Below are 22681 nucleotides of genomic sequence, written 5' to 3' on the forward strand. Positions count from 1 at the left end.
GCCAGCCCTGGGACATGCCTTGGGCACCAGCATGGCCATTGGTGTCAGGATTTTGGGATTATGGGCAGGTGTGGGCAGCGTGGACCAGCGCAATGGGCTGGATCACAGAGACCGGGGGGCTCCGCTGTGGTTTGCAGCCCTGGCTTCATCTCGCTAACAGCAGCAGAAGGGTTTTTTGCTTAACAGGGGGGTAATGTGGTCCAGACAGGGCTAGCAACACTGAACTGATGCTGCTGCAAGATGGAGGGACCAGGCATGATGGGGAGCTGGGTTTGGTGGGGGGCTAAAAGTTGCACCCCACATTAGCCTTTCTTTAAGAGCTTTTGTAGCTGCTTGGTGTGGGCAGCCTGGGCATCTTGGCGCGTCAGGATACTCAGCGGGTATCGGGATGCTCGGGGGCTTCCCCAGCCTGGTGTGGCCTTTTGGGGGGGGGGGGGGCATAGCCAGGCTAAAACCTCGCCAGGTCCCATCCTGAAACCTCCTCAGGTCCCATCCTGCTGCCACGCTGGGACCAGCACATGCAAGGGCCAGATGCCACCAGACTAAATCCAGGTCCCTAAGCGACTGCAAAGCAACCTGAACATCCTCCCCCAAGGGATGGCTGCTGCGGGGGAGTTGTATCACCCCAGGGAGGTGGAAATTTGGGGGTTTTGTGCCCAGGCGGACTGGCTGCATCCTTGCGGGCTCACCCTGGGGTGGTGGGACCCCATCACTGCTCAGGCCCCCCTGGCCAAGCTGGCGAGGAGCCACTCTCATCCCAGCCAAATTCCTGGGCGCTTAATGAGTAACCGGCAGCGAGGTGCGGGGCTGTGCTTGGCCTCGAGTGGGTGTTTCTGTGTGTTCCTGCCAGCCGCAGCCCCCCCGGCCGTGTTTGTGCAGGGCTGGGGGCCAGGGGGGCCGGCAACCCTCTCCATCTAGGCACCGCCACTGCAGGGTCGGGGGCCCCGCGCAGTGCATGGGGCTCAGCAAGGTCAGTGCCAGGGTGGGGGGGGCTCGGCCAGGAAGGGCAGCTCCTCTTTATGGCCATCATAAGCTTTACTGGCTGTTTAAAGCTTCAAAAGTGGCCGTAAAAGCAATCTGGGGGAGCTGGGGGGTCTGCACAGCTCAGCTGAGACCCCCCCTAACTCATTTCATGCCCTGCGCCAAGGCTGGGCTGGCCACCCCCGACACCTCCGCTCCTGTCTGCTGCAGCATCCGGCCCTGAGCGCAGCATGGATGGTCCCGACATCTTCCTGGGTCCCTGCGAAGGCGCCCTCTGCGGAGTCCCGGGTCAGAAACGTCGCTGCATGTCGGCCCTGGTGCCCGTCACCGCACCCAGCACCAGCACCGAAGTTGGCTGGGAGGAGGAGGAGGATGAAGACCACTTTCGGGGAGTGCCACTGCGGCGATCCTGTGCCCTCCGGACCTCCATCCGCTCCCGGGACCCCTTCCGCCGGCACAGCTGGGAGCCGGGCAAGGAGCTGCGTGGGGTCCCCGGCTACGACCAGCTCAGGTAGCGGTGACCTGCTCTGTGTCCCCATCCCAGCCCTGCAGCCGTCCCCTCTTCCGTGACCTCTCACTGCTGCTCCCGAGCCCCCCTGATCCAGGGGTTGGGGTCCTCCATGCGGCATCCCTGGGTGCCCCCCAGGGATGAGCATCCCTTGCCCTGACCTGGTGGGGATGCCCCGAAAGCCATGTACTAGAGCAAGGCTCACGCCATGGGGATGGGGGTCCCAGTTTGGTGGTCTCCCCCACCCTCAGCTCAGGGTCCCCCCTGTCCCCATCGCAGCGTGAGTCTCAAAGGGCTGAGCCCTTTCGATATCGACTCCAGCACGGAGCAGCTGGACGGGCTGGGGCAGCATCAGCGGGACCCCCGGCGAACCCCCCTCATCCACAGCAAAGACGACCTTGAGTCCCTTCTCTCCCAGGACGAGGAGGATGAGGCCGATGTGCAGCGGGCGCAGGTAGGAGCCCTCTCCTCCTCTTCCTCCTCTTCTTCTTGCCCACCCCCCGGTGTCCTGCCACTCAGCACCCACCTGCAGCCGGGGGATGGACTCAGGGGCTGAGCCTGGGTGAGAGCAGGAGAACCCGGGAGAGGGGATCACGATGGGTCCCCAGGAAAGCCCCATCCTGGGTGGCTTTGCCATCATCCTGAGACCGGGATGCTCCTGCCCAAGCTGCGTTATCCTCTGGGAGCAGCTTCATTTTGGGGATCAGTGGTGGGGAGGGGAAAATAGATGGGCCACAAGCCCAGGGACCCTCCAGCACCGGTATGAGCCGGGGTGTGCCATCCTGGGGACCAGCAGCTGCCCTGTGCCACCCACCAGGCCCTGCTAAAAGGCAGGTAGAGGGTCACAGCGACAGGAGCCAGTGGCCCTGGTGCCAACCTTGTCACTGCTGGCAGGAGGATGCACGGAGGCTGCCGGCGTGCTGGGCCAGGCAGAATGCCGGTGGCTGTGCCCTCTCCAAATCGGCATCACTCAGTGTCATCGACAGCTTCCCCGACGCAGATGGTGAGTAGCAGCACCCATGTCCCCCTGGGCAGGACCGGGGTGATGGCCCCCACGTCGCACTCCCCCAGCGCTGCATCCCCATGCCTGCTCAAACCTCCCTAATAACAACCTAAAATCGAAAGTTAATTATTTCTCATCTCCCTGCCTCTATGGCAGCCCCGGACCACGGCAGATGCTTCACCAACCAAAAGAGCTGGCTTCTCTTGCTGCGCTTCAGTCCCTCTTTTAATTCATCTTTCTTTTGCTGTTGCAGAAATTTCCCTCTTCGCCTCCCAGCAGAGCCTGGTCAATGGGTGAGTCGGGGTGGGGGGGACACAGCCACGGGGCTGGGGGTGCACATTGTACCCCTGTGCCAGGGTGTGAATAAGGCAGCTCAGGGACCAGAGAGCCCCGAGGGGAGATTTAGAGATTAAAATATTGGCCCAAATAGGGATTTTTTTTTTTTTTTTTTTTTTGCTTGTGGCTGCAGAGAGGGAATGGGGCAGCTACATGCAATGGGGTCAGGCTGAGACCTGACACACTTCACTCACTCCCAGCATTGGGGTCAGCAGGAGAAAACCCCCAGGGACTAACAGGCTGGATAGGTCGGTGTCCCCCTCCCTGTCCCCGGGGTGCCAGGCCCCCCTCCTGGCACAGCATTGTGCTGGCAGCATGGGGCCCCCTCTGTCCCTGGTGCCTGTCACAGCCCATTCCCATCTTCATTAGGGCGGTTGTTCCCGGGTATCATCGTGCCCAGGGCTGGCTGGGAGCCCCACGGGGGACGAGTGAGGACAGGGACAGGGACAAGGATAGGGACAAGCTGGCCTTGAACCACCTCGCCAAAAAGGATGGTGCTGCACGGCCCATGCACCCTGCAGCCGCCCCCCCTGCCCGTGCCCCCAGGGACAGGCTGGGAGCAGGGCTTGTGCCCCACTGAGGGTGGCTTGTCACCCACTGAGGGTGTCCCCAAGGAACCAGGGCCGGTCCTGAGCGGGATCACCCAAGAAAGTGGGGGGTCCATGCCTGTAGCACCCCACAACCTTGGGGTTGCACCCACAGCTGCAACCATACAAACCAGGACCACCACCCTGCTCCCCAAATTATGGGACAGGTGACACAGTATTGGGGGGTTGGTCACCAAGAAGGGGACATAGCCACCAGCCTGGGTGGGGGTGGGGGGTGTCATCTCCGCACCCCATGGGCCTCGGGGTGAACAGAAAGGGCTCTGTGCTCATCCCAGCTGGGAATGGAGCAGCCACCCCGGAGAAGCCGGGGGGCCGGGGCGGCTGAGCTCGCTCCTCCCTATTTCCCGGCCCCGCAGAGGCCAGGGACAGAGAGGGATTGTCCAGGCTGGATCCTCTGTCTCCTGCAGTTTCGGTGCCGGGAGCTGCGGGCAGCTGGCGGGAGAGGCGGGGAGCCAGAGCTGGGAAGAGACCCCCCTGGGCCGGACCCTCAGCTTCATCAAGAGGATGACGGGGAAGACGAAGGTAGGGAGGGGGGGAGCAGAGGGGAGTGACGGGACGATTCCTTGTGACGTGACGATGGGGTTGGGGTGGGATGGGGGGGGCAGTTCGTTTGATGCTCTGCCCTTTGGGGAAGCCATGCCTCAGTTTCCCCTCTCCTGCCTGGCACCGTCCATCATTAGTTTTCATACTTTGGGATCTAAAGAGGGGGAAAAAAACCCCAAAAATCTTGGGGAAGGAGACCGAGGAAGGAGGCACTTGCCCAGCAGGTACCGGATCCTGCCCAGGCACTGGTGATGTGGTTTCGGTGGCACTGCGATCGCCCCCCTGTCCCTGTCCCCATGTTCACACCATTACGGTACATCCAGAGCCCCTGGGGAGAGCACCGGATTGCGAGTGCCAACAGTGTGCCCAGGATGGCGGTGGGCACCAGTGGCAAAGCCACTCTCGCCTGGCAGCAAGGTGGGGGGCCATACGGGGACCCCTGCCCACCACGGGGTGGGGGACGGTCCTCGCTGGGGCTCACTGGGCTCGGCCCTCGCCGTGGCCGAGGAAATGAGGCTTTTCCTGGCGGCAGGCGTGCTTGTTTGTGTGCTGAGCTCACTGACCGCATGCCCTCCCCCAGGCCCCTCTGCTCCATCTCAGCGGTTTCCTGGAGTGATTTCTTCATTTAGGATATTTTTCTCCAGCTCCTTCCCAGCTCAGAAGGCGGCAGGACCCTGCCGAGCCCTCCCGTGCCTCAGTTTCCCCTTTTCAATTGGGAGGTGATGCCTCCTCGTAGGGTGCCAGGATGCTTTGGTTGACTCTGGGTGGCCATGGGGCGGCGAGGGGGCATGGGGGGGGGGTCCTCCCCAGCCACCACTGCTCCCTCCCATTGTACCAGGAGCTTAAGGGGAAACTGAGGCACAGCAGTGCACGCGGCATCTTGGGGACACAGGGGCCACCGATGGCTTTATGTCCTTGTAGCATTGTCATCCACCCCCTGCTACCCACTTCTGTGGGGGTGAAGCCCACCTCACTCCCCCCCCAAGGTGGCCCCCCCCAGGGTTGTGATTTACCACCATGCGAAGCCATTAATCCGCCCCAGCCCCTGATCTCATCCTGCCTCCTCCCTGCCGGGCAGCGAGCAGCCGGATTAGCGGCCAGCTGTTAACATCATCACGGGGGCCATGGTCCCCTCCCCCTCCGCCCCCCAGTGCTGCAGTTGATGGGCCAAAACCCGCCCTGGCATAGCGGCACGGTCCGGACCCCGTGGTTGGGACGGCTCCGTCCTTGTCCCACCCTGCTGGGTGCTCAACTGGGGCTGCAAATGGTTTTAAATCCAGGATTTGTTATTATTTTTTTATTTAGCAGGAGGAAAACGCTGCTCAAGGCCAGGCTCTTGCCAAGTCTCGGCTTAGCAAAGTTTGTCCTATAAAATCTCCGGGAAGGGAGAAGGGCCTTTGAAGGCTAGGAGCACTGGTGGTGGTCCGGATCCAAGGGCGGATGGATGGGGAAAGGGGATTGATCCCGGCCGAGGCAGTGGGATGCCAAGCTGTGTACATGGCCATTGCATCAGGCAGATAGGGGGGATTGGGGGGTGGGGGGGGGTGGGGCACCTACCCCAGCATTGCTGCAGGGGGGTACACGGCAGAGGTGCCCCAACATGGTCTCTATGGTGCTGGTGGCACAGGGATGGTACCGGCCAAGGCAGCGCCATCCCCACGGTGTCGGGAGGAACAGGTCCTGGGTCATGGGGGTGCTCGTAGCTTCGGGGGGTCCCAAGCAGAGGCTGCGGCAGGGATGGGTCCCTGGGGTCCTGGGGCACTGCAGGAGGGAGGCACTGGGGCTCTATTGGCAATGTCGGTTGGGGGTGGCCCCGATAGAGGAGACCCCAACAGAGGGGACCCCGATAGAGGGGACCCTGAGAGGTCTGCGGGCAGCAGAGAGCACCCAGTGCCACTCTGAGGGGGGACAAGCTGGAGCCACGTGGGGGTTTTGGAGCACTTAGGCGCTGGCCGGGAAGTGGCTGTGGGGAGTGGGGAGGCCACGGAGGGGAGGGACCGTGCTATTTCAGGAAGAAATAATAATCCCAGCCGCTAAGGCCGAGTTCGCCGCCGCCTTGGGGACTCGGTGCTGTCCCTTCCCTGGGGAGCCCCAGCCATGTACGGCCGTCCTGGGCCCAGGGTGAGTCATGGGAACGGCTCAGGCACGGGGGTCCCGCGGGGGTCCCGGGGTGTTGCTGTTGTTGCGGGTCTCGCCCCAGCACCCGACGCCACTGGCTCGGCTCCTGCCCTTGCCGTGGATGGACTGGGTGATTTTGGGGGCCTGCGGGGCACGGCGAGAGGGGGGACCCCAGGAACAGGAAACTGCAATGCTGTGGGGTGGTCGCGTGCCCACGGCAATGCCCGGTGGCGGTTTTGGCGAGGGGCTGGTGCTGGCGTGAGTCTGGCCTTGTGGCTGGGGAACCATGCGGCTTCCCCGCCTCCCAGGGGCTGCGAGGGTGCCCTCTGCAACCGGAGCACCCCCATCTCTTCCCTTCCTGACTTTTTATGGCTGAATTGCTGCTGCTTCCCCCTTCGCCCTTTTCCCCCACGTGATGCTTGCAGCACCGCGGGGCTTTCCAGTGCTTGGATCCGGCCCTGCCACGCGGGGAGAGGCACCAGACCCCCCCCCCCCCCCCCCAAAAGCACCAGAACCCCCATGGGTGCCAGTGGAGCCTCCCCGCCATCCACATCCTGTGCCGGGGTGGCCGGGTGCCTGTTTGGGGTTTCCTTCCGTCAGTTTTGGGGCTGTTTTAGGGTTACAGCCAGGGAGGGGGAAGCAGAAGCAAACCCTGGCCGGAGGAGTTTGCACCCAGGGAGGAAATAAGAAACTAGGAATTAGGCTCTGGGTGAAAGGAGGAGCACGACCATGACTGCCCCCCTGTCCCGATGCTCAGGGTTGCCTCGCAAAGGTTTGCTTCTGCTTTTGGGACCGCAATTTAATTAAAACCCAGCCTTGGCAGCAGGGCCCCTGCCCAGGAACAAGCCTGCACTGGGTTAACGGCCGCGGCTGCCCTTCAATAAACCGTTCCGGCTGGAGCTGCTGCCTGCTTTGGGGTCATTGGCTGTATTTTCCTGACGGCTCCGCTCCAGCTCCCGACTTTTCTTCTGCCCGCGTGGGTGCATCCCACCCTGCGTGGGTACATCCCACCCATTTCCCGCAGGGTTTAGCAGGGCCGGATTTGGCAGGGCCGGATTCAGCACCGCCGTGCCGCTTCCTTTTCTGCTGGCAATGATTTCTGCATGGAAGTTGAGGCAGCTCATAGAGAGCAGTGTCACCTCTCGGCAACATTAGTAGCTTTTCGTGGTTATTCATTAAGCCAAAAGCCGCTGGCATCTCTCCTGGTTGCCCATGCGGCTTTGTCCCCATCCCCTTGGTAAGCGTCAAATGCAGCCAGGCTCGGAAGCAGGGTGAAAAAGGGACATTTATTTGCTTGTTTGCACCCATGGGACCCAGCAGCGGAGTGGGTGGCTTTGCCCCAGGGCTCGCCAGGTGATGCTTGGGGGACGTGGTCCTCGAAAAGCCTCCCCTTGGCTGCAGCCCCGCGCTCTGCCGGGACTTGGAGCCGTCTTGGTGCCTTGGTTCTCCTGGCAACCTTGGTAGTGTTATCTCTGGCAGTGAAAGGGATAAATCTGATAAATCCTGGCTTCTCCCAGCCAGCGAGTTGGTGTTTAGCCAGGTTGAGGTTAGCCCAGCTCCTGGTGCTGGGGTTCTCTCCGAGGCTGGTGTTTTAAGGGAAAAAAGCAAATTTTTTCTGAAATATTGCCTTCAGCCCAACTTTCTGTCGCTGAGGATCTGGATGGGAAAGCGGCTTTTTCTGTTCCCCCCATCCCAAAAGCTGGTGGGAAGTGTCAGCACCACCGGAGCACCTTGCCAGGGGCAGGATCTGGCATCGATTTGCTCCATTTGGGAGATAAAAGCCCCAAAATGGAGGAAAAAGGTTGCGCTGGGCCCACGACTGGGGACAGGATTTGTGCTTCACCCCAAAACTGCGCTTTAGGGGTGTTTGGGGTTCTGGGGGTGGGGTGTGGGGTTGGGGAGTCCCACGGCAGCCGGGTGATGGGGGATTGGAATCCCATAGGATTTTCTTCTTCTTTTGGGGCTTCCAGCCCTGGTGTTGCCCCAGGAAGGCTGCGAGCACTGGATGGGTCCTGCTCCCCAAAGGTGTGGGAAGGGGAAACTGAGGCAGGAGAGCAAGGGCTGGACGTTGGGACACTGATCCAGGGATGCTCCGGTGTGATCCAGAGCAGCTCTGACTGGCCGGCTCCAGAGCGATGCTGGGTTTGCCTGTTCCCAGCAGCTGTGACCGTATCCGGAGTGACTCCGGAGTGACCCTTCCCAGGCTGCCGGTCCCCGCCCGGGGCCCGATCCTGAGGGTAACCGGTCCCGTTTCGAACAAAGGCCCGCGGGCAGCACGAGGCCGGGACCGGCAGCGCGACCCGCCCCCCCGGGGGGGCGGGGGCGGGGCCCAGCTGCAGGCAGGGGCGGGCAGGAGCGGGCAGGAGCGGAGCGGCTCCGCGGATTATGTCCCGCATCGAGTCCCTGGCCCGGGCGAGGAGCGATCGTGCCAAGGTGGGTCCCGGCGGGCCGTGCAGCCCCCCCCGGGGTGGGGGGTACACCCCCAACCCCCCTCCCTTAGGGGGGGCTTTTCCCTTCCCTGCTTCTCCTGTGGGGGGGGGAACACCCCCATCTAACACTGGGGGGTTCAACGCACCCCCCGGGGGGGCCTTCGCGGAGGTCGCTGCCTCCCCATCCTCCCAAACTGGGGGGGGGGGGGGGGGGCTCTTCCCTTCCCCACCCAGCTTGGGTTGGGGGGAGCAGTTTTTGGGGTCCTGTCAGGGGGAAGGGAGTGCTGGAGGGGGGTCGTGGAGATGGGGCGATCGCTCAGACCGGCGCTCAGAGGAAGGGGAGGGGGGGGTTTATGTACCTTGGGGGGGTCCGTAGCAAAGGGAGTGGGGGGGACGCAGGGAGGTGGGCGAGGATCCTCCACAAGCCTCAGCGCAGCCGCTCCCCATTGTGCAGTGGGGTCTCCTGGGAAGACAATAATAACCCTCCTGCCTGCACCGCTGCCTGCACTCCTGCCCGCCGCCCTCACCCCGCCGCCCCGCCGCCGGGCAGGGACCACCGCGACCCCCCGAACATCCCACCGGCAACTTCTTCGGCGAAGCAACCGCCAAACTTCCTCCATCGCTCTCGCCCGTCAGCCTTGTTTCTGCCGAAGCCGAAGGCCTTTTGGTGGCGTGGAAACCCTCCAGCTCCAGCCCGGCGGGTGAGGAAGTCGCCGTCTCCTCCTGCCGAGGGGGTGGGAGCGAGGTGGGACCCCCCCCCCGTCCGCCGCTTTTATTGTCCACAGCCCGGTAGAGACAAAAGGCCTGCAGTCATTTGGATGATGGGGAAACTGAGGCACGGAGAGCCGGGGTGCTCTCATCCCGTGGGAGCGTTTCCCAGGGTGCGAGGAAGGAGCAGGGAAGGGGGACACCCGGGTGCCGTCGTGCCGCCCAGGGCATGTGGCAATTGCCGGCGTGGCGAAACGATGGGGGGGGAGGTCAAGGCGGCGGGGGGGGGGGGGAGCCCAGCTGGTGCTGGGCGCTGCCTGCGCTTGGCAGGGCTTTGTGTTCCCGCTGCCGGCTGCTGCGGGTGTGCAAGGCGGGCGTGCGAGGCAGGTGGGTGTGCAAGGCAGGCGTGCAAAGCTCCGCTCCTTCTCCCTGCCTCAGTTTACCCCAAACTGGGGATTTTCGGTGGCGGGGGAGGGGGGAACCCAATGCCGGCACTCCCCTGGCTCACGTGGCATGGACTGGTTTTGCATGCACCGAGTTTGTCAGGTCTGAGCCAGCTGGGGAGCAGTTGGAGGTTTGGGGGGGGGTGTTCGGCCTCGAGGTCTGGGTTTTGGGGGGGGCCAGTAGAGGTGGTGATGGGGCGGGGTGGGGGGGTGGGAAGTGGTTGTTGGTTCCTGCGCCAGCCGGAGGGGGGGAAATGGCGGTTTTTGTTTAAAGAAAGTTTCATCAAATCCCGTTTTGCCCCACCCACGGCCGTGCCCTGGGCCGAGGGGGGGGGGCTGTCGGTGTTTGTGTCCCCCCCCCACGGAGAGGATGGCTCCCAGGCACTTGGAGAGCAGCCACCGTCCCTGCTGCCAGCTGTCACCGCTTTAGAAATGCCCCCCCCCCCCCGGTCAAAGGCAGCCGGGGGTCACACACACACACAGCCGCTGCCCCCCCGCCCCCCCCAGCTTGGATGTGCTGGTGGCATATGGGCTGTGAGGGACCCCCCCCCACCATCCCGCTGCAGCTTTACAACCATGGGGACTCTGTATCCTGTAGTGGGACCTACATTTGGGGGGACTCCTGGCAGGGCAGGACACACCCCCCATTGCTGTCTACCTTGGAGCCCCCCAAAACAGTGGGGGGGGGGGGACCCTATTGCTCCCACACTGCACCCCCCCCAGCTGAACTCCCCCCACACCCCAAACCCGCAGCCTCGCTCCTCCGGCGGCTTGAAACCTCAGAGGGGGCAAATCTGGAGCCAAAACGGGACTTTTGTGCGCTGGGGACGACGACACCCCCTTTTTTTGTGGGGGGAAAGGCATCTCTGTGCGGTTTCAGCCCTGGCGCAGCGGCATCTTTTGTTGCCACGCGCGGCGCTGGCTTTGTTCAACACCGGGGTGGCAGACGGGGGGACACACACACCGTCCCTGATGAGGCAGGGGGACCGTCCCTGACAAGGAGGGGACCGACGCAGCTCCATGGCGCTGCTTTGGGGATCCGATCCGTCACCCAGGTCAGACCTTTGCTTTTTCGGGGGGCTGCCCCCCTTCCGGGCTCTTTGCACCCGGCATGGAGGCAGTGATGCCACAGGTGGCTTTTTGGCGGGGGGGACAGGACATGACTGTGGGGCAGCTGGGGTTGTCGTCACCCCAAAATCACTCCCCCTGGGGCTGGCCGGACTTTTTTGGCTCCGGAGGTTGGCGCGGGTGTGTTCTCACACAGGAAAAGAAATCAGCTATCTTGGGCGAAGTCGTGTCGGTGCCAGCAGAAATACACCCGCCGTAGGCGTCGCACCGCGGTGCCGGAAAAAAAAACCAACAACCCTAAAACCAAAAAAACCCACCCCAATTTCTATTTAAAGTGGAGAAACTTTCTGCTCCCCATTAGCGCCAGGGACGTCGGATGCAGGGGGACCCTCCAAAACCCCTGGCCCAGGGAAGCCACGGTGCCCCGTGTTCGGGATTTGGCTCAACAACCCGTTTTTGTGCCGGCAGGGTTGGCCGAGGTTGGGGGTTTGGTGTCGGCTGCTGCTGGGTTTGGGGGTGATGCTGGGGGCGTGTTTGCATTGGAGTATCCACTGCTGGGTGGGGGGACCCCCAGCCACCCTGTGTGTTTTGGGGGGGTGTGGGGATGGGGGTGGTGGCACGGCTGCTGGTTTCCCCAGGGTATTTATAACCACGTGGTGGCTCATGTCCTGCCACCTCCGACGTCCCCCCCCCTGCCCCAGCCATGGGGTGCAGCTTGACACCCCCAACCCCACTGTCAGATCCAGGTGTCTGGGCTGGGTGGGGGTCACCACCCCACCCCCCGGTCACCCCTTGCCGTGCCAGGCCATGTCCTTGGTGTCCCACTGGCAGCAGGGACCCTATGTGGCCCCCCTTGCTGGGCACAGGGGGGGCCTTTGTCCCCCACCGGGCTGGATTTGGGGCTGCCATTGGAGGGTCCCACTCTGCAATGCCCCCTGCTCCCATCCCCGCTGGGCAGCTGGACCCCTGAGGGGCTCCAAGCCCCCAAAGCCCCCCCCCTCCAACCCCCATGCACTCTCCCTTCCCTATACGGGCAAGGGGCTGCGTGTGCCCCCCCAAAAATACTTCCAGGGCATCCAGGGGCGATGCTGAAGCCTTGTGGGGTTTTATTGGTGCCGTCACCAGTTGTACCCGTCGTTCCCCCCCAGTGTGGCATTTGTGGGGTATGGGGGACCCGGGCATGCTGCGGGGTGGGGGGACCTAGGCCGGGTGGGAAGGACCCAGGCAGTGTGGGGGTCCGGGTGGGGGGATACACCCAGGGGTGCTGCAGGGTAGGGGTCGGGGTGGGGGGACCTTGGCAGGGTGGGGGGACCCAGGCAGGGTGGGGGGTCCGGGGCGGGTGGGACCCGATGTCGGGGAGCAAATCCAGGCGGGCTGCTGTGGGGGGGGCCGCGGCTGCAGGAAGAGTAATCGCCTCCCGCCTTTGTCTGGCGGCGGTTCGGTTTCCTGCCGCCGGGGCTGGAGGAACGGCGGGGCCGGGGTCCCTCCGGGGCGGAGGCGGGGAGGCAAAACAAGACAGAAGGAAGAAAAAAGCAAAATTAGAAAAAGGAAAGGGAAAAATAAAGAAAGCGGCGGAAAAGGGAAAGAAAGCAGGAAAAAAAAGGAAAGAAAAGCCGAGGAAAGGGAAAGAAAAGCGGAGGAAACAAAAGCAAAAAAAAAAAGGGGGGGAGGGAAGGCAAAAACAAAAAAGAAAGAAGAGGAAAGCAGGGAAAAAAGGTCGAAAAAAAGGAAAGCAAAAAAGAAAGAGAAAAAGGAAAGAAAAAAAAAACAAAAAGAGGAAAGAAAAAAAGAAAGAAAAAAGGAAAGGAAAAAAAGGAAAAAAGAAAGGGAAGCAAAAAAAAGGCCAAAAAAAGTAAAAAAAAACAACAACAAAACAAACCAGAAAAAAAATAGAAAAAAGCAGAAGGCGGGGGGGGGCGAAACGCGGCAAAGCAAAGAAAAAAGCAAAGCAAAAAAAAAAAAAAAAGGGCCGGGAACAATCACGGCGCAGAGCAGGGCAGATGTTGTGGCTGGAGGCTCGGCGGGCACTGCTCCCTCCCAGCTGGGCTAGGGGCTGAGGCCGCGGGGGGGGGGGGGGGGCCGGGGGGCCGGGATGTGCTGCTGCTCCTGCGCCCCATTCCCGGCGGATGGGGAGGTGGAGAGACCCCTCTGCGGAAAGCGGGTGAGCGCCCAATATCCCCCTCCGGCTCCGGACTGAACCCTGTCGTGTCCCCCCCAGTGCAGAGCAGGAACAGTGGCTGTGTGTCCCCTGCCAGGGTCTCCTCTCCCTGGGGACTGCGGGGTGGTGGGATGCTCTGCTTAGCCCCACTCGTGTCCCATTGGCTCCCATGGTCTTCCTCACTTTCTTCCCCACCTGGCTGGTGCCTCCTGGGGAGGCCCTCAGCCTCTCGCCCACCTTCCTGGGGGGAGTTGGGGAGCCGGGACGGAAACCAGGACCCCCTTTGGCATCACTGAGCTGTGGGAAGGGGGATTGGGGACCCAAAGCACCATCATTTTGGGGGGGGCTGGTGTGGAGAGGGTCTGTTTGGCGGGTGCCCTGGTGCCAGGCACGGCTGGGTGCCATGGCCGGGGGGGGGGGACGACGGGACAAAGGCGGCTGTGTGCTGGTCAGGGCATGGGGGGGGTCCGAGGCAGGAGCAGCCACCCTTGAGATGCTCGGGATAACGCCGGCTTGCTCCTCTTTTCTGGGAGGGGAAAACCATGGCGAGCCACCAGCAGCACTGGGGACCCCAAAACCATCCCCATGGGGGGCAGCTGGCCTCCAAACCCCCGTTTTGGGGGAAACAGGGTGAAAATATCCACTTTAGATAAAAGAAGGAGGTGGGAAGGTGCAGGGCTGCTGGCTGCCATGCTCTGGTGATGCCCCCAGCCCCCATGGGTGCCGGGGAGCATTGTCGCCTCCCCCCCACTGCGGCCCCCGCATCTCGTCCCCATTGGGGCTGGCGGCTGCGGTGCTGGGGGGGGAACATGTGCTGGGGCGGGGGGGATTTCTCCCGCAGCCACCCGGTTGTCATGGTTATGGGATGATGGGAAGCACGGGCGAGCGGAGCGATCGGGGTGGCTTCTCCCCAGCCGCTCGGCTCCCCATCCTCCCCACCCCAGGGTGGCAGGACCCCCTGAGCATCGCCAGGGACCGGGTGGTCCCACGCCACCCCCGGCTTCCCACAACCATGAGCCGCATCCCGAAGCAACCGGGAGCCGTGCTGGGTGGTGCTGCCGGGCGCCCACCGTGCCGCAGTCCCATCAGGCACCCATCACATCTCTCCGGGCAGAGCAAGGAGAAGGAGAAGATGAAGGAGGGCAAGGAGAAGGACGCCCGCTACACCAACGGCCACCTCTTTACCACCATCACTGTCTCCGGCATGACCATGTGCTTCGCCTGCAACAAGAGCATCACGGCCAAGGAGGCTCTTATTTGCCCCAGTGAGTAGCCAAAACAGGTGCAGTGGCTTTGCCGGGGTGGCTTTGCCAGGGCAGCTTTGCCGGGTGGGCATGGCAATCCCATTGTAAGAGGCTGGTTGCTCCCGGTTTGGCTTGTGCGGATTCGTGCCGCGGAGCAGGAGGGATGCTCACGGAGATGATTTCTCCAAGGCATCCTGGCAAATGCCGGTGTGCCACCCTGGCACGTCCCAGCAAGGCAGCCAGCACTGCCAGCTTCTTCCAGCTCCCCCGGTGCAGGCGATGCTGCAGTGCCGGATGGAGTCAGTGTGCCTTTGGCACCAGGCTGGTGCGGAGTGTCGTGTCCTCTAGGGTTGGGGGGGATCTCAGTGGCACCATGGCAGCTCAGCTGCTCCCTGGCAGCTGCGGCTCCTGCAGCGCCTGGTGTAATCTGCATCCGCCTGGATTCCCCCGGCATCTGCTCCTGTCGCTCCGGCACTGGCTGCTCCCCTGGGATGGGGGTGGCGGGAGGGTCCCCCGATGTCTCTGGCAGTGGCCGTGCCGTCACCTCTCTCTGTCTCCATCCACCTCCCTCCAGCCTGCAACGTCACCATCCACAACCGTTGCAAGGACACGCTGCCCAACTGCACTAAGGTGAAGCAGAAGGTAAGCACCCACCTGGCTGTGACAAGTGACACAAGCTGGCCGGTCTCAGCCGCTCCAGATTTTTTTTGGGGGTGGGGGAGGAGGGAGCACGGGGATGGTGACACCCGCCATGATGCCTCCACTCCGTCCCCCAGCAACAGAAAGCCGCGCTGCTGAAGAACAGCTCGGCGTTGCAGTCGGTCTCGTTGCGCAATAAAAGTGAGTGGGGTGCGATGTGTCGGGGGGTGGGGGAGGATGGGCCCCCCCCCTCCATGCTGCCTGTCACTGAGGTGTCGGGGTAGGGCTGGGTCCTTCTCCTGGCTCTCGGGACATCCCCCAGGAGGGCTGGGGGACGTGTCCCCATGGGGAGGATGCTGGGAGGGATGCTGTATCAGGGTGTCCCCCGTGGGTGGTGGGGACGCCGTGCGCAGCCTGAGGGGTGACGGGGGGGTCATGGCATTGACTCCCCACTGTCCCCCCACCTCAGCTGCCATCCGGGAGCGCCCCAATTCAGCTATCTACCCCTCGGAGAGCTTCCGCCAGACACTGCTGGGTCCCCGCCGTGGCCGACCCTCCCTCTCCCTCTCCAAGAGCGTCTCCACCACCAACATCGCAGGGTAGGCTGGGGTGGGGGCGGAACAGGGGTGTGTGTCTGGGGGCATCCTCAGAGTCACCATCATGTCCCACCTCTCCAGGACATTCAACGATGAGTCTCCCCTGGGGATTCGGCGGATCCTGTCCCAGTCCACAGATTCCCTCAACATGCGCAACCGCACACTGTCTGTGGAGTCGCTCATCGACGAAGGTGGGGACCTACTGGGGTGGGGGACGTGGGGCTGGGGGGGGATGACACAGGGTGCAGGGGCAGTCCCCGGCTCCCACCGCCCTCCCGCGCAGGCCCCGATGTCATCCTCAACCAGCTGATGAGTGACTTCGAGACGGACGGGAAGGACTTTGAGGCAGATTCCTGGAGCTTGGCCGTAGACAACAGCTACCTGCAGCAGCACAAGATGGACGTCATGAAGCGCCAGGATGTCATCTACGGTGGGCAGCCGTGTGGGGATGGCCTGGGTTGGTGGGACACGGGGGGACGGGTTACAACCGTGAGTTGTGAGGGACAGGTTAGGGGTTGCAGGGATGGGTCAGAGCTGCAGGCATGGGGATGCAGAGATGGAGGACATAGGGGTGGCATAGGGAACACAGGGATGGGTCAGAGATGCAGGGACAGGGATGAAGAGATGGGGTCATGGGGAGAGGGAAGAGAACAAAGACACGTCAGAGGTGCAGGGAGGGGAATGCAGAGATGGGCACATGGGGACACAGGGACAGGTGAGAGATGGGGGACACAAGGACAGGGGAAGGGACGCAGTGATGTATCAGTGACACAGAGATGGGGATGCAGGGATGGGGGTCACGGGGCCAGGGATGGGGATGCAGGGATGGGTCTGAGATGCAGGGGTAGGGGACACAGGGTCAGGGTAGGGGACACAGAGATGGGGATGCAGGGATGGGGGTCACGGGGCCAGGGATGGGGATGAAGAGATGAGGGACACCCAGAGGCAATGGGTACAGGGCGAGGTGCTGTCCCCCCAGCGCAGAGCCAGGCTGGGACCTGCTGCGGTGGCTGGCCCCCCTCACCCATTCCACCCCACTGCAGAGCTGATCCAGACGGAGATGCACCATGTCCGCACCCTGAAGATCATGGCCAACATGTTCCGCAAGACCATGCTGGAGGATCTGCAGGTGGATCCGGCAACGGTGCAGAAGATCTTCCCCTGTGTGGACGAGCTGAGCCAGATCCATGAGCGGTTCCTGGCGCAGCTCCTGGAGCGTCGCAGGGAGTCCCTGGCCCACGACAGCAACAAGAACTTTGTCATCAACCGCCTGGGAGACATCCTCGTCAACCAGGTGAAGATGGCATGGGGCCACCAGAGCCAGTGGGTGCTGTACTCCCCCATACGGGCTCACTGACATCCCCTTGTCTCCCCCTGCCAAGTTTTCAGGTGCCAGCGCGGAGCAGCTGAAGAAAGCCTACTCCGAGTTCTGCAGCAAGCACACCAAAGCCGTGAAGGAGTACAAGGACCTGCTTGCCCGCGACAAGCGCTTCCAGCAGTTCATCCGGGTGAGCGCCCATCCTCGCACGGCTCCAGAGGCACCCCTGGGATGGGTGTCGGGGTCTCCCTGTGGGGTCTGGGCTTTGTGTCCTGCTGAAAGACTCTTCTGTCAGCTCTGTGCCTCAGTTTCCCCAACTGTGTGTCTCCCTAATGCCTCTTAGAGTGGTTAAGAGCTCGGGGCGGGGGGCAGCCACTGCTAATGGGGTGTCCTGTGCTTCCTTCTCTCCTTCCTCCCTCCCTCCGGCCGGCCAGAGGATGACGCGATCCCCGCTGCTCCGACGTCATGGGGTGCCTGAGTGCATCTTGCTGGTGACGCAGAGGATCACCAAGTACCCGGTGCTCATCGAGCGCATCCTGAAGAACTCCAAAGGTAACGCAGCTGGGGGCAAGGGGCAACGTGGGGTGGGGCTGCCCGTGCTGGTGGCAGGAGGGAGGTTTCCAGCCCTGACCGTGTCCCCCCAATCCTTCATCCCAGACAACGAGGGTGACTCTGTGGACTTGTCACGAGCGCTGAAGCTGGTGAAGGAGCTGATCTCCTCCATCAACGAGGAAGTGCACACGTGCGAGATGAATGCACGGCTGTGGGATGTCTACAGGCGTGTGGATGGCCGTGCCAAAGTGCAGCTGCCGTGGGAGAGTCGCGCCGGCGTTTTCGGCAAGGACGAGCTCTTGCGGCGTAAACTGGTGCACAGCGGCTGCATGCTCTGGAAGACAGCGGCTGGGCGCTTCAAAGGTGGGGACCAGGGTGCTGAGGGGGGACCAGGATGCTGGGGATGGAGATGGCAGGGGATGGGGATACTGGGAGACCAGGGTGCCAAGGACTGGGGTACCAGGGACTGGGGATGCCCAGGGACCAGGTTGCTGTGGGATGGAGATACTGGAGCATGGGGATAGTGGGGGACCATGGTGCTATGGGATGGGGGTACCAGGGCATGGGGATGCCCAGGGACCAGGGTGTCAGGGAATGGGAATGCTAGGGCATGGGGAACCAGGGCATGGGGATGCTCAGGGGGGAAGGTGCCAGGAGATGGGGGTACCAGGGGATTGGAGGTACCTGAGGATGGGGCTGCCAGGGACCACGGTGCCAAGGGATGGAAGATGGCAGAGGATGAGGGTATCTGCATTTGGGGATGCTGGGGGACTGGGGTGCCAGGGGATGAGGGTACTTGGCTATGACATTGACAGGGTACCAGGGTGCCAGGAGATGGGGGAACCAAGAGGTTGGAGGTACCTGGGGATGGAGATGCCAGGGACCAGGGTGACAGGGCCTTGAGGTACTAGCGTATGAGGGTGTCTGTGGAGCAGGGTGCCACGGCACAGGGGTGCCAGGAGGCCCTCACCGTCCATGGACAAATTTGGGAGCAGCCCAGGGACGATGGAGGCCCTGGGGCTCTGCAGGGTGGGACACACCACTGCCTTGCACCCACCCCAGCATCTTGCATCCCTGTGCTCCCTCCCAGATGTCCTGGTGCTGCTGATGACAGATGTCCTCATCTTCCTGCAAGAGAAGGACCAGAAATACACCTTCCCCATGCTGGTGAGCTGACGCCACCCACCCCACCGCCACATCCCGGCCCCCCACCACAGCTGGGACAGCTGCAGCGGCACCGGGACAGTGTTCCGACACCATCACCTATCTTGCAGGACAAGCCGGCTGTCATCTCCCTGCAAAACCTTATTGTGCGGGATATTGCCAACCAGGAGAAGGGGATGTTCCTGATCAGCGCGGCGCCACCGGAGATGTATGAGGTCCACGCTGCCTCCCGCGATGACCGCAACAACTGGATGAAGGTCATCCAGCAGACGGTCAGCCTGTGAGTGTCAGCCCTGGGGGGGGGGGGCGGATTTTTGGGGGGGTCCTTATGGCCACAGGGTGGACGATGGGGAGAGGGAAGGTGGGCGCAACTCTGGGTTGGGTCCTCTGAGCCGTGGCAGAATGTGGGTGGTGGGAAGGGTGGACGTGGTGTGATGGGGTTGGGGGGTCCCGGCTCTGACCATGCCCTCCCGTCCCTTCCAGCTGCCCCAGCCGCCAGGACTTTCCCCTGATCGAGACAGAGATCGAAGCATCCTTACGCAAGCTGAAAGGTGGGTGCTGCTGTCACAGGAGTCCCCATCCCCCCATCCCTGCTTGTCCCCCCCCATCTCTGCTCATCCTCTCCCTGCTCCGCAGACCGTATCCTGCAACACGATCGGAAGATCACGGCGCTGCTGGAGGAGAAGGTGGGGCTCTTCGCCGACATGCTTGCTCTGGCCAGTGGCTGTGAGGAGCCCTCGCCCACCCTGGCCCCCCGTACACTCTTCCACTCCGACTCGGTTGAGGGTTCACGAGGGGAAAAGCTGATGCATGACGCCATCCGGGAAGGTACGGTTGCTCCAGGATGGCGATGCTCCAGATGGGGAAACTGAGGCACGGGGCTGGGCTGGGGTCCCCCCAGCAGTGTGGGGCTCATCCTCCACTTCCCCACAGTGGAGTGCCTGAAGGAGATATTCACGGGCGCTGGACGTGACCGGGACCAGAATAACCTCGCCGAGGCCGAGAGCTGCCCCAGCCCTGGCACCAGCAGTAAGATGGGGGATGGGGGATGCATGTTGGCCAGGGAAGGGGGCTGCGCCTGGCTTGGAGTCCCCTGAGACCGCAGTGGGGTTCAACCCCTGCTTCTCTCTGCAGACGGTGATGCTGGCAGCTTCAACGGCTCCCTGGAGTTTTGCAGGGCGGATTCAGATGCTGGGCAGCGGGTAAGTGCGGTGGGGGGACACACGGGTGGGACAGCCCCACCCTGTGCCAGGGCCACTGTGGTGTCACTGTTCTCTCTCTGTAGGATGGGAATGGCAACCAGCTCCTGCAGAAGGTACCCCAGGAGGTAAGGGGGGATGGGATGGGGGAGAGACCCAGCTCCCTCCCTGTGGTGCCAGTGTGCCTCAGTTTCCCCACCCTGGTTCACCAGGGGTTCACCATCCCATCCTCTCCTCCCCAGGAGATCAACCAGCGGCTGGTGAACCTCTACACCCTCCTGCATGGGCTCCAGGTTGGTGGCACCATGCTGCGGGGAGGAGGAGGACGGGGATAGGGGGGACAAGCCAGCATCCTCCCTGCCCGCACCTCCCTGCCTGCATCCCCCCTGCTTACATGCCCCTCCCTGCACTCCCCTGCCTACGTCCCCCTGCCTGCATCCCCCTCCCTGCACTCCCCTGCTTACATCTGTCTACGTGCATCCCCCTACCTGCACCTCCCTGCCTGCATTCCCCCTGCCTACATCCCCTCCCTGCACGCCCCTGCCTACATCACCCAGCCTGCAGCCCTCTGCCTACATACATCCCTGTGCCTACGTACATCCTCCTGCCTTCCTACAACCCCCTGCCTATGTCCCCCTGCCCACACCCTGCCCGCCTCCCCGCAGGCGGTGGTGAGCCAGCAGGATACGCTGCTCGAGCTGCAGCTGCAGGAGGGTCCGGAGAAGCCATCCCGCCGCGGTTCCCAACCGGCCCCGGCTGAGCCGGCAGCACGAACAGGCGAGAAACCGGGTACCACAGAGCTGGCACTGCTGCAGCGGCAACACGGGCTGCTGCAGGAGGAGCTGGGCCGCTGCCGGCAGCTCTGCCAGGAGCGGGCGCAGGAAGCGGCAGCCCTGGAGACAAGGCTGCGGGACAGCGAGCAGGAGCGTGCCCGGCTGGAGCGCGAGCTAGATGAGGCCCGGCGGCAGTTGGGTGTCCTGCGGCAGGAGGGTGGCACACGGGGACGTCGCGGGGCCGATCCACGGCGGAGGAGTCTGCCGGCCGGAGATGCGCTCTATCTCAGCTTCACGCCGCCCCAGGTAGTAAAGGAGGATGGGCTCACACATGGCACAAGTGTGTCTGGCCTCAGCCCACCTGGGTTGGGGTGCAGGGAGGGGGTAGCAGGGGAAAAAAGATGTGCTCATGCATGGCATGAGTGCATCTGGCCTCAGCTCATCCAGCTTTGGGGTCTGGGGAGGCAGGGAAGGGGGGAAGATGCATTCATGCATGACATGAGGGCATCTGGCCTCAGCCCACCTGGGTTTGGGGTGCAGGAAGCCAGCAGTGGTGGGCGTTAAAGATGTGTTCATGCATGGCATGAGTGCATCCAGCCTCAGCCCACCTGGGTTTGGGGCTTAGGGTAGGGGTAAGATGCACTCATGCATGACATGAGTATGTTCTGCCTCAGCTGATCCGGCTTTGGGGCCTCAGGAGGTGGTGGTTGGGGGATGGATGCACTCATGCATGATAGGAGCGGGTCCAACCTCAGCAGACCTGGGTTTGGGGGTGTGAGGGCCGGCAGTGGGCGGAGGGGGGTGTGTGGGATGTGGGGGAGGGGTGTGAAAGATGCACTCATGCATGACATGAGTGTGTTCAGCCTCAGCCCCCTCCTGTTTGTGGGGGGGGGGCACGGGGGCTCAGACCTGACCACCCCCCAACACCTTCCTCTCAGCAGCTGAGCCACGGCCCCCACCCTGCCAGCCTCTCCTACCACCACCCTGCCTTTGCCCCCTGCCCTCAGGCGGAGCTGGATTACCGGGGGGGCGATCCCGACCAGCTGCGGGAAGGCGAGGATGCCCTGGATGCGCTCCTGGAGGATGAGGGTTTGGGGAGCCGTCACTCCCCCCCCGCCAGCCCCCGAGGTGGGTCCCCGGGATTGGGGAGGGGGTGCAGGAGCTGGTCCTGGGCACCTGCTGTTCCTGGGGATGGTAGGTTTAATCTGGTGTTTTCCCATAGATTTCCTGAGGATGCAGGATATTCCCGAGGAGGTGGAGAGCAGCCAGGAGCTGAAGGAGGGCGATGGGGGCTCATCGGACAGTTAGGGAATGGCTCCAGCCCCTCCCAGCCCCCCCAGCACCTCATAATTATGCCCCCCCGCAAAGGAGATGCTGGGGGCAGGATCTGGCTGTGGGGGGGTTGGGGACACTGAGATGGGGGACACCTGGGGGTGGTGTGGGGAGCTGCTATTCCCATGGGAGCCTTATGGGGCTGGGTGGGTCCAGTTGCCCCTTCCCCTCCTCTAAGCTGGTGGGGGTGGGTGGGCAGTGGTTTGGGACTGTCCCCCCCCCTTCTCTGCCTGGATTTATTTATTTATTTTGTTGTCTTGGGGTGGGAGGAGGCAGCTGGGGTGGGGGGGTCCTGGTCTGTCCCAGGGCTGGGCAGCGTGCAGCCCCCTGGGACAGCAGTGATGTCCCCAGTGGGGGTGAGCCTGTCTTTACCAAAGCTCACCCCCCCACCCTGGCTTTGGGGGGCTGCCCAGGGAGGGTGCTGGGACAGTTTTAATCGGTTGGTTGGTTCCCCTCGGTTTAACTGTAAAAAAAAAAGAAGAAAAAAAGAGAAAGAAAAAAAAAATTGGAAAAGAATTAAAAAGACCAGTTTGGACCCAAAGTGTGTAGGTGGGGGGCTGGGGGGGGGGGCAGGGGGCAGAGCCCAGAGGGGAGGAGGTGGGCTGCGGGCAGGGCCGGATCCAGGCACCTGACATGGGGACAGCAGGGACATGAAGCGAGAGACTGGAGTGCTGCAGTCTTGGCGTGCAGTGAGTGCGTGGGGTCTTAGCCATGCAGTGAGTCCGTCAGGTCTCAAGCCCACACCTGCATCCATCAGTGTCCCCCTGCCCCGCGGTGGGAGAACAGTGGCGGGTGTCTGTCCCCCAGCCTGTCCCTCTGTTGTCCCCTTGGGGTGAGCTGACCGTGTCCGTTGTCAGCTGGCTGCTCTTTGCATGGTGCCTGACGCCAGGGTGATGGGCACCCACCACTGGGGTGCCTGGGGCTGGGGAAGAGGGTGGCGGGGACGGGTTTCCCACCTCTC

The 22681-nt window shown here is 63.0% G+C and overlaps 1 protein-coding gene across 7 annotated transcripts; it reads left to right on the forward strand.

Annotated features, from left to right (window-relative positions):
* The first annotated feature begins 1173 nt into the window (after positions 1-1173).
* Positions 1174-22267, forward strand: ARHGEF2 (Rho/Rac guanine nucleotide exchange factor 2). Of its 7 annotated transcripts, none has more exons than XM_049804266.1 (26): positions 1174-1492; positions 1769-1943; positions 2384-2492; positions 2746-2785; positions 3844-3958; positions 14018-14168; positions 14722-14789; positions 14924-14987; positions 15256-15385; positions 15464-15573; positions 15666-15812; positions 16426-16676; positions 16765-16890; positions 17135-17252; positions 17358-17615; positions 18343-18419; positions 18527-18696; positions 18900-18967; positions 19053-19244; positions 19350-19445; positions 19551-19618; positions 19702-19743; positions 19858-19908; positions 20281-20694; positions 21327-21516; positions 21611-22267. In XM_049804266.1, the coding sequence occupies exons 1-26, from the start codon at positions 1212-1214 to the stop codon at positions 21694-21696; spliced, it is 3597 nt and encodes a 1198-aa protein (XP_049660223.1). In that variant the 5' UTR covers positions 1174-1211; the 3' UTR covers positions 21697-22267. The 7 variants fall into 7 exon arrangements, with proteins under 7 accessions (XP_049660223.1, XP_049660224.1, XP_049660226.1 ...); XM_049804267.1 differs by having other exon boundaries at positions 1175-1492; positions 21330-21516; XM_049804270.1 differs by lacking the exons at positions 1174-1492; positions 1769-1943; positions 2384-2492; positions 2746-2785; positions 3844-3958 and adding exons at positions 8400-8530; positions 8981-9227.
* Positions 22268-22681: the final 414 nt, after the last annotated feature.

The sequence above is a fragment of the Accipiter gentilis genome, chromosome 7 (assembly GCF_929443795.1).
Source record: "Accipiter gentilis chromosome 7, bAccGen1.1, whole genome shotgun sequence".
Lineage (NCBI taxonomy): Eukaryota > Metazoa > Chordata > Aves > Accipitriformes > Accipitridae > Astur > Astur gentilis.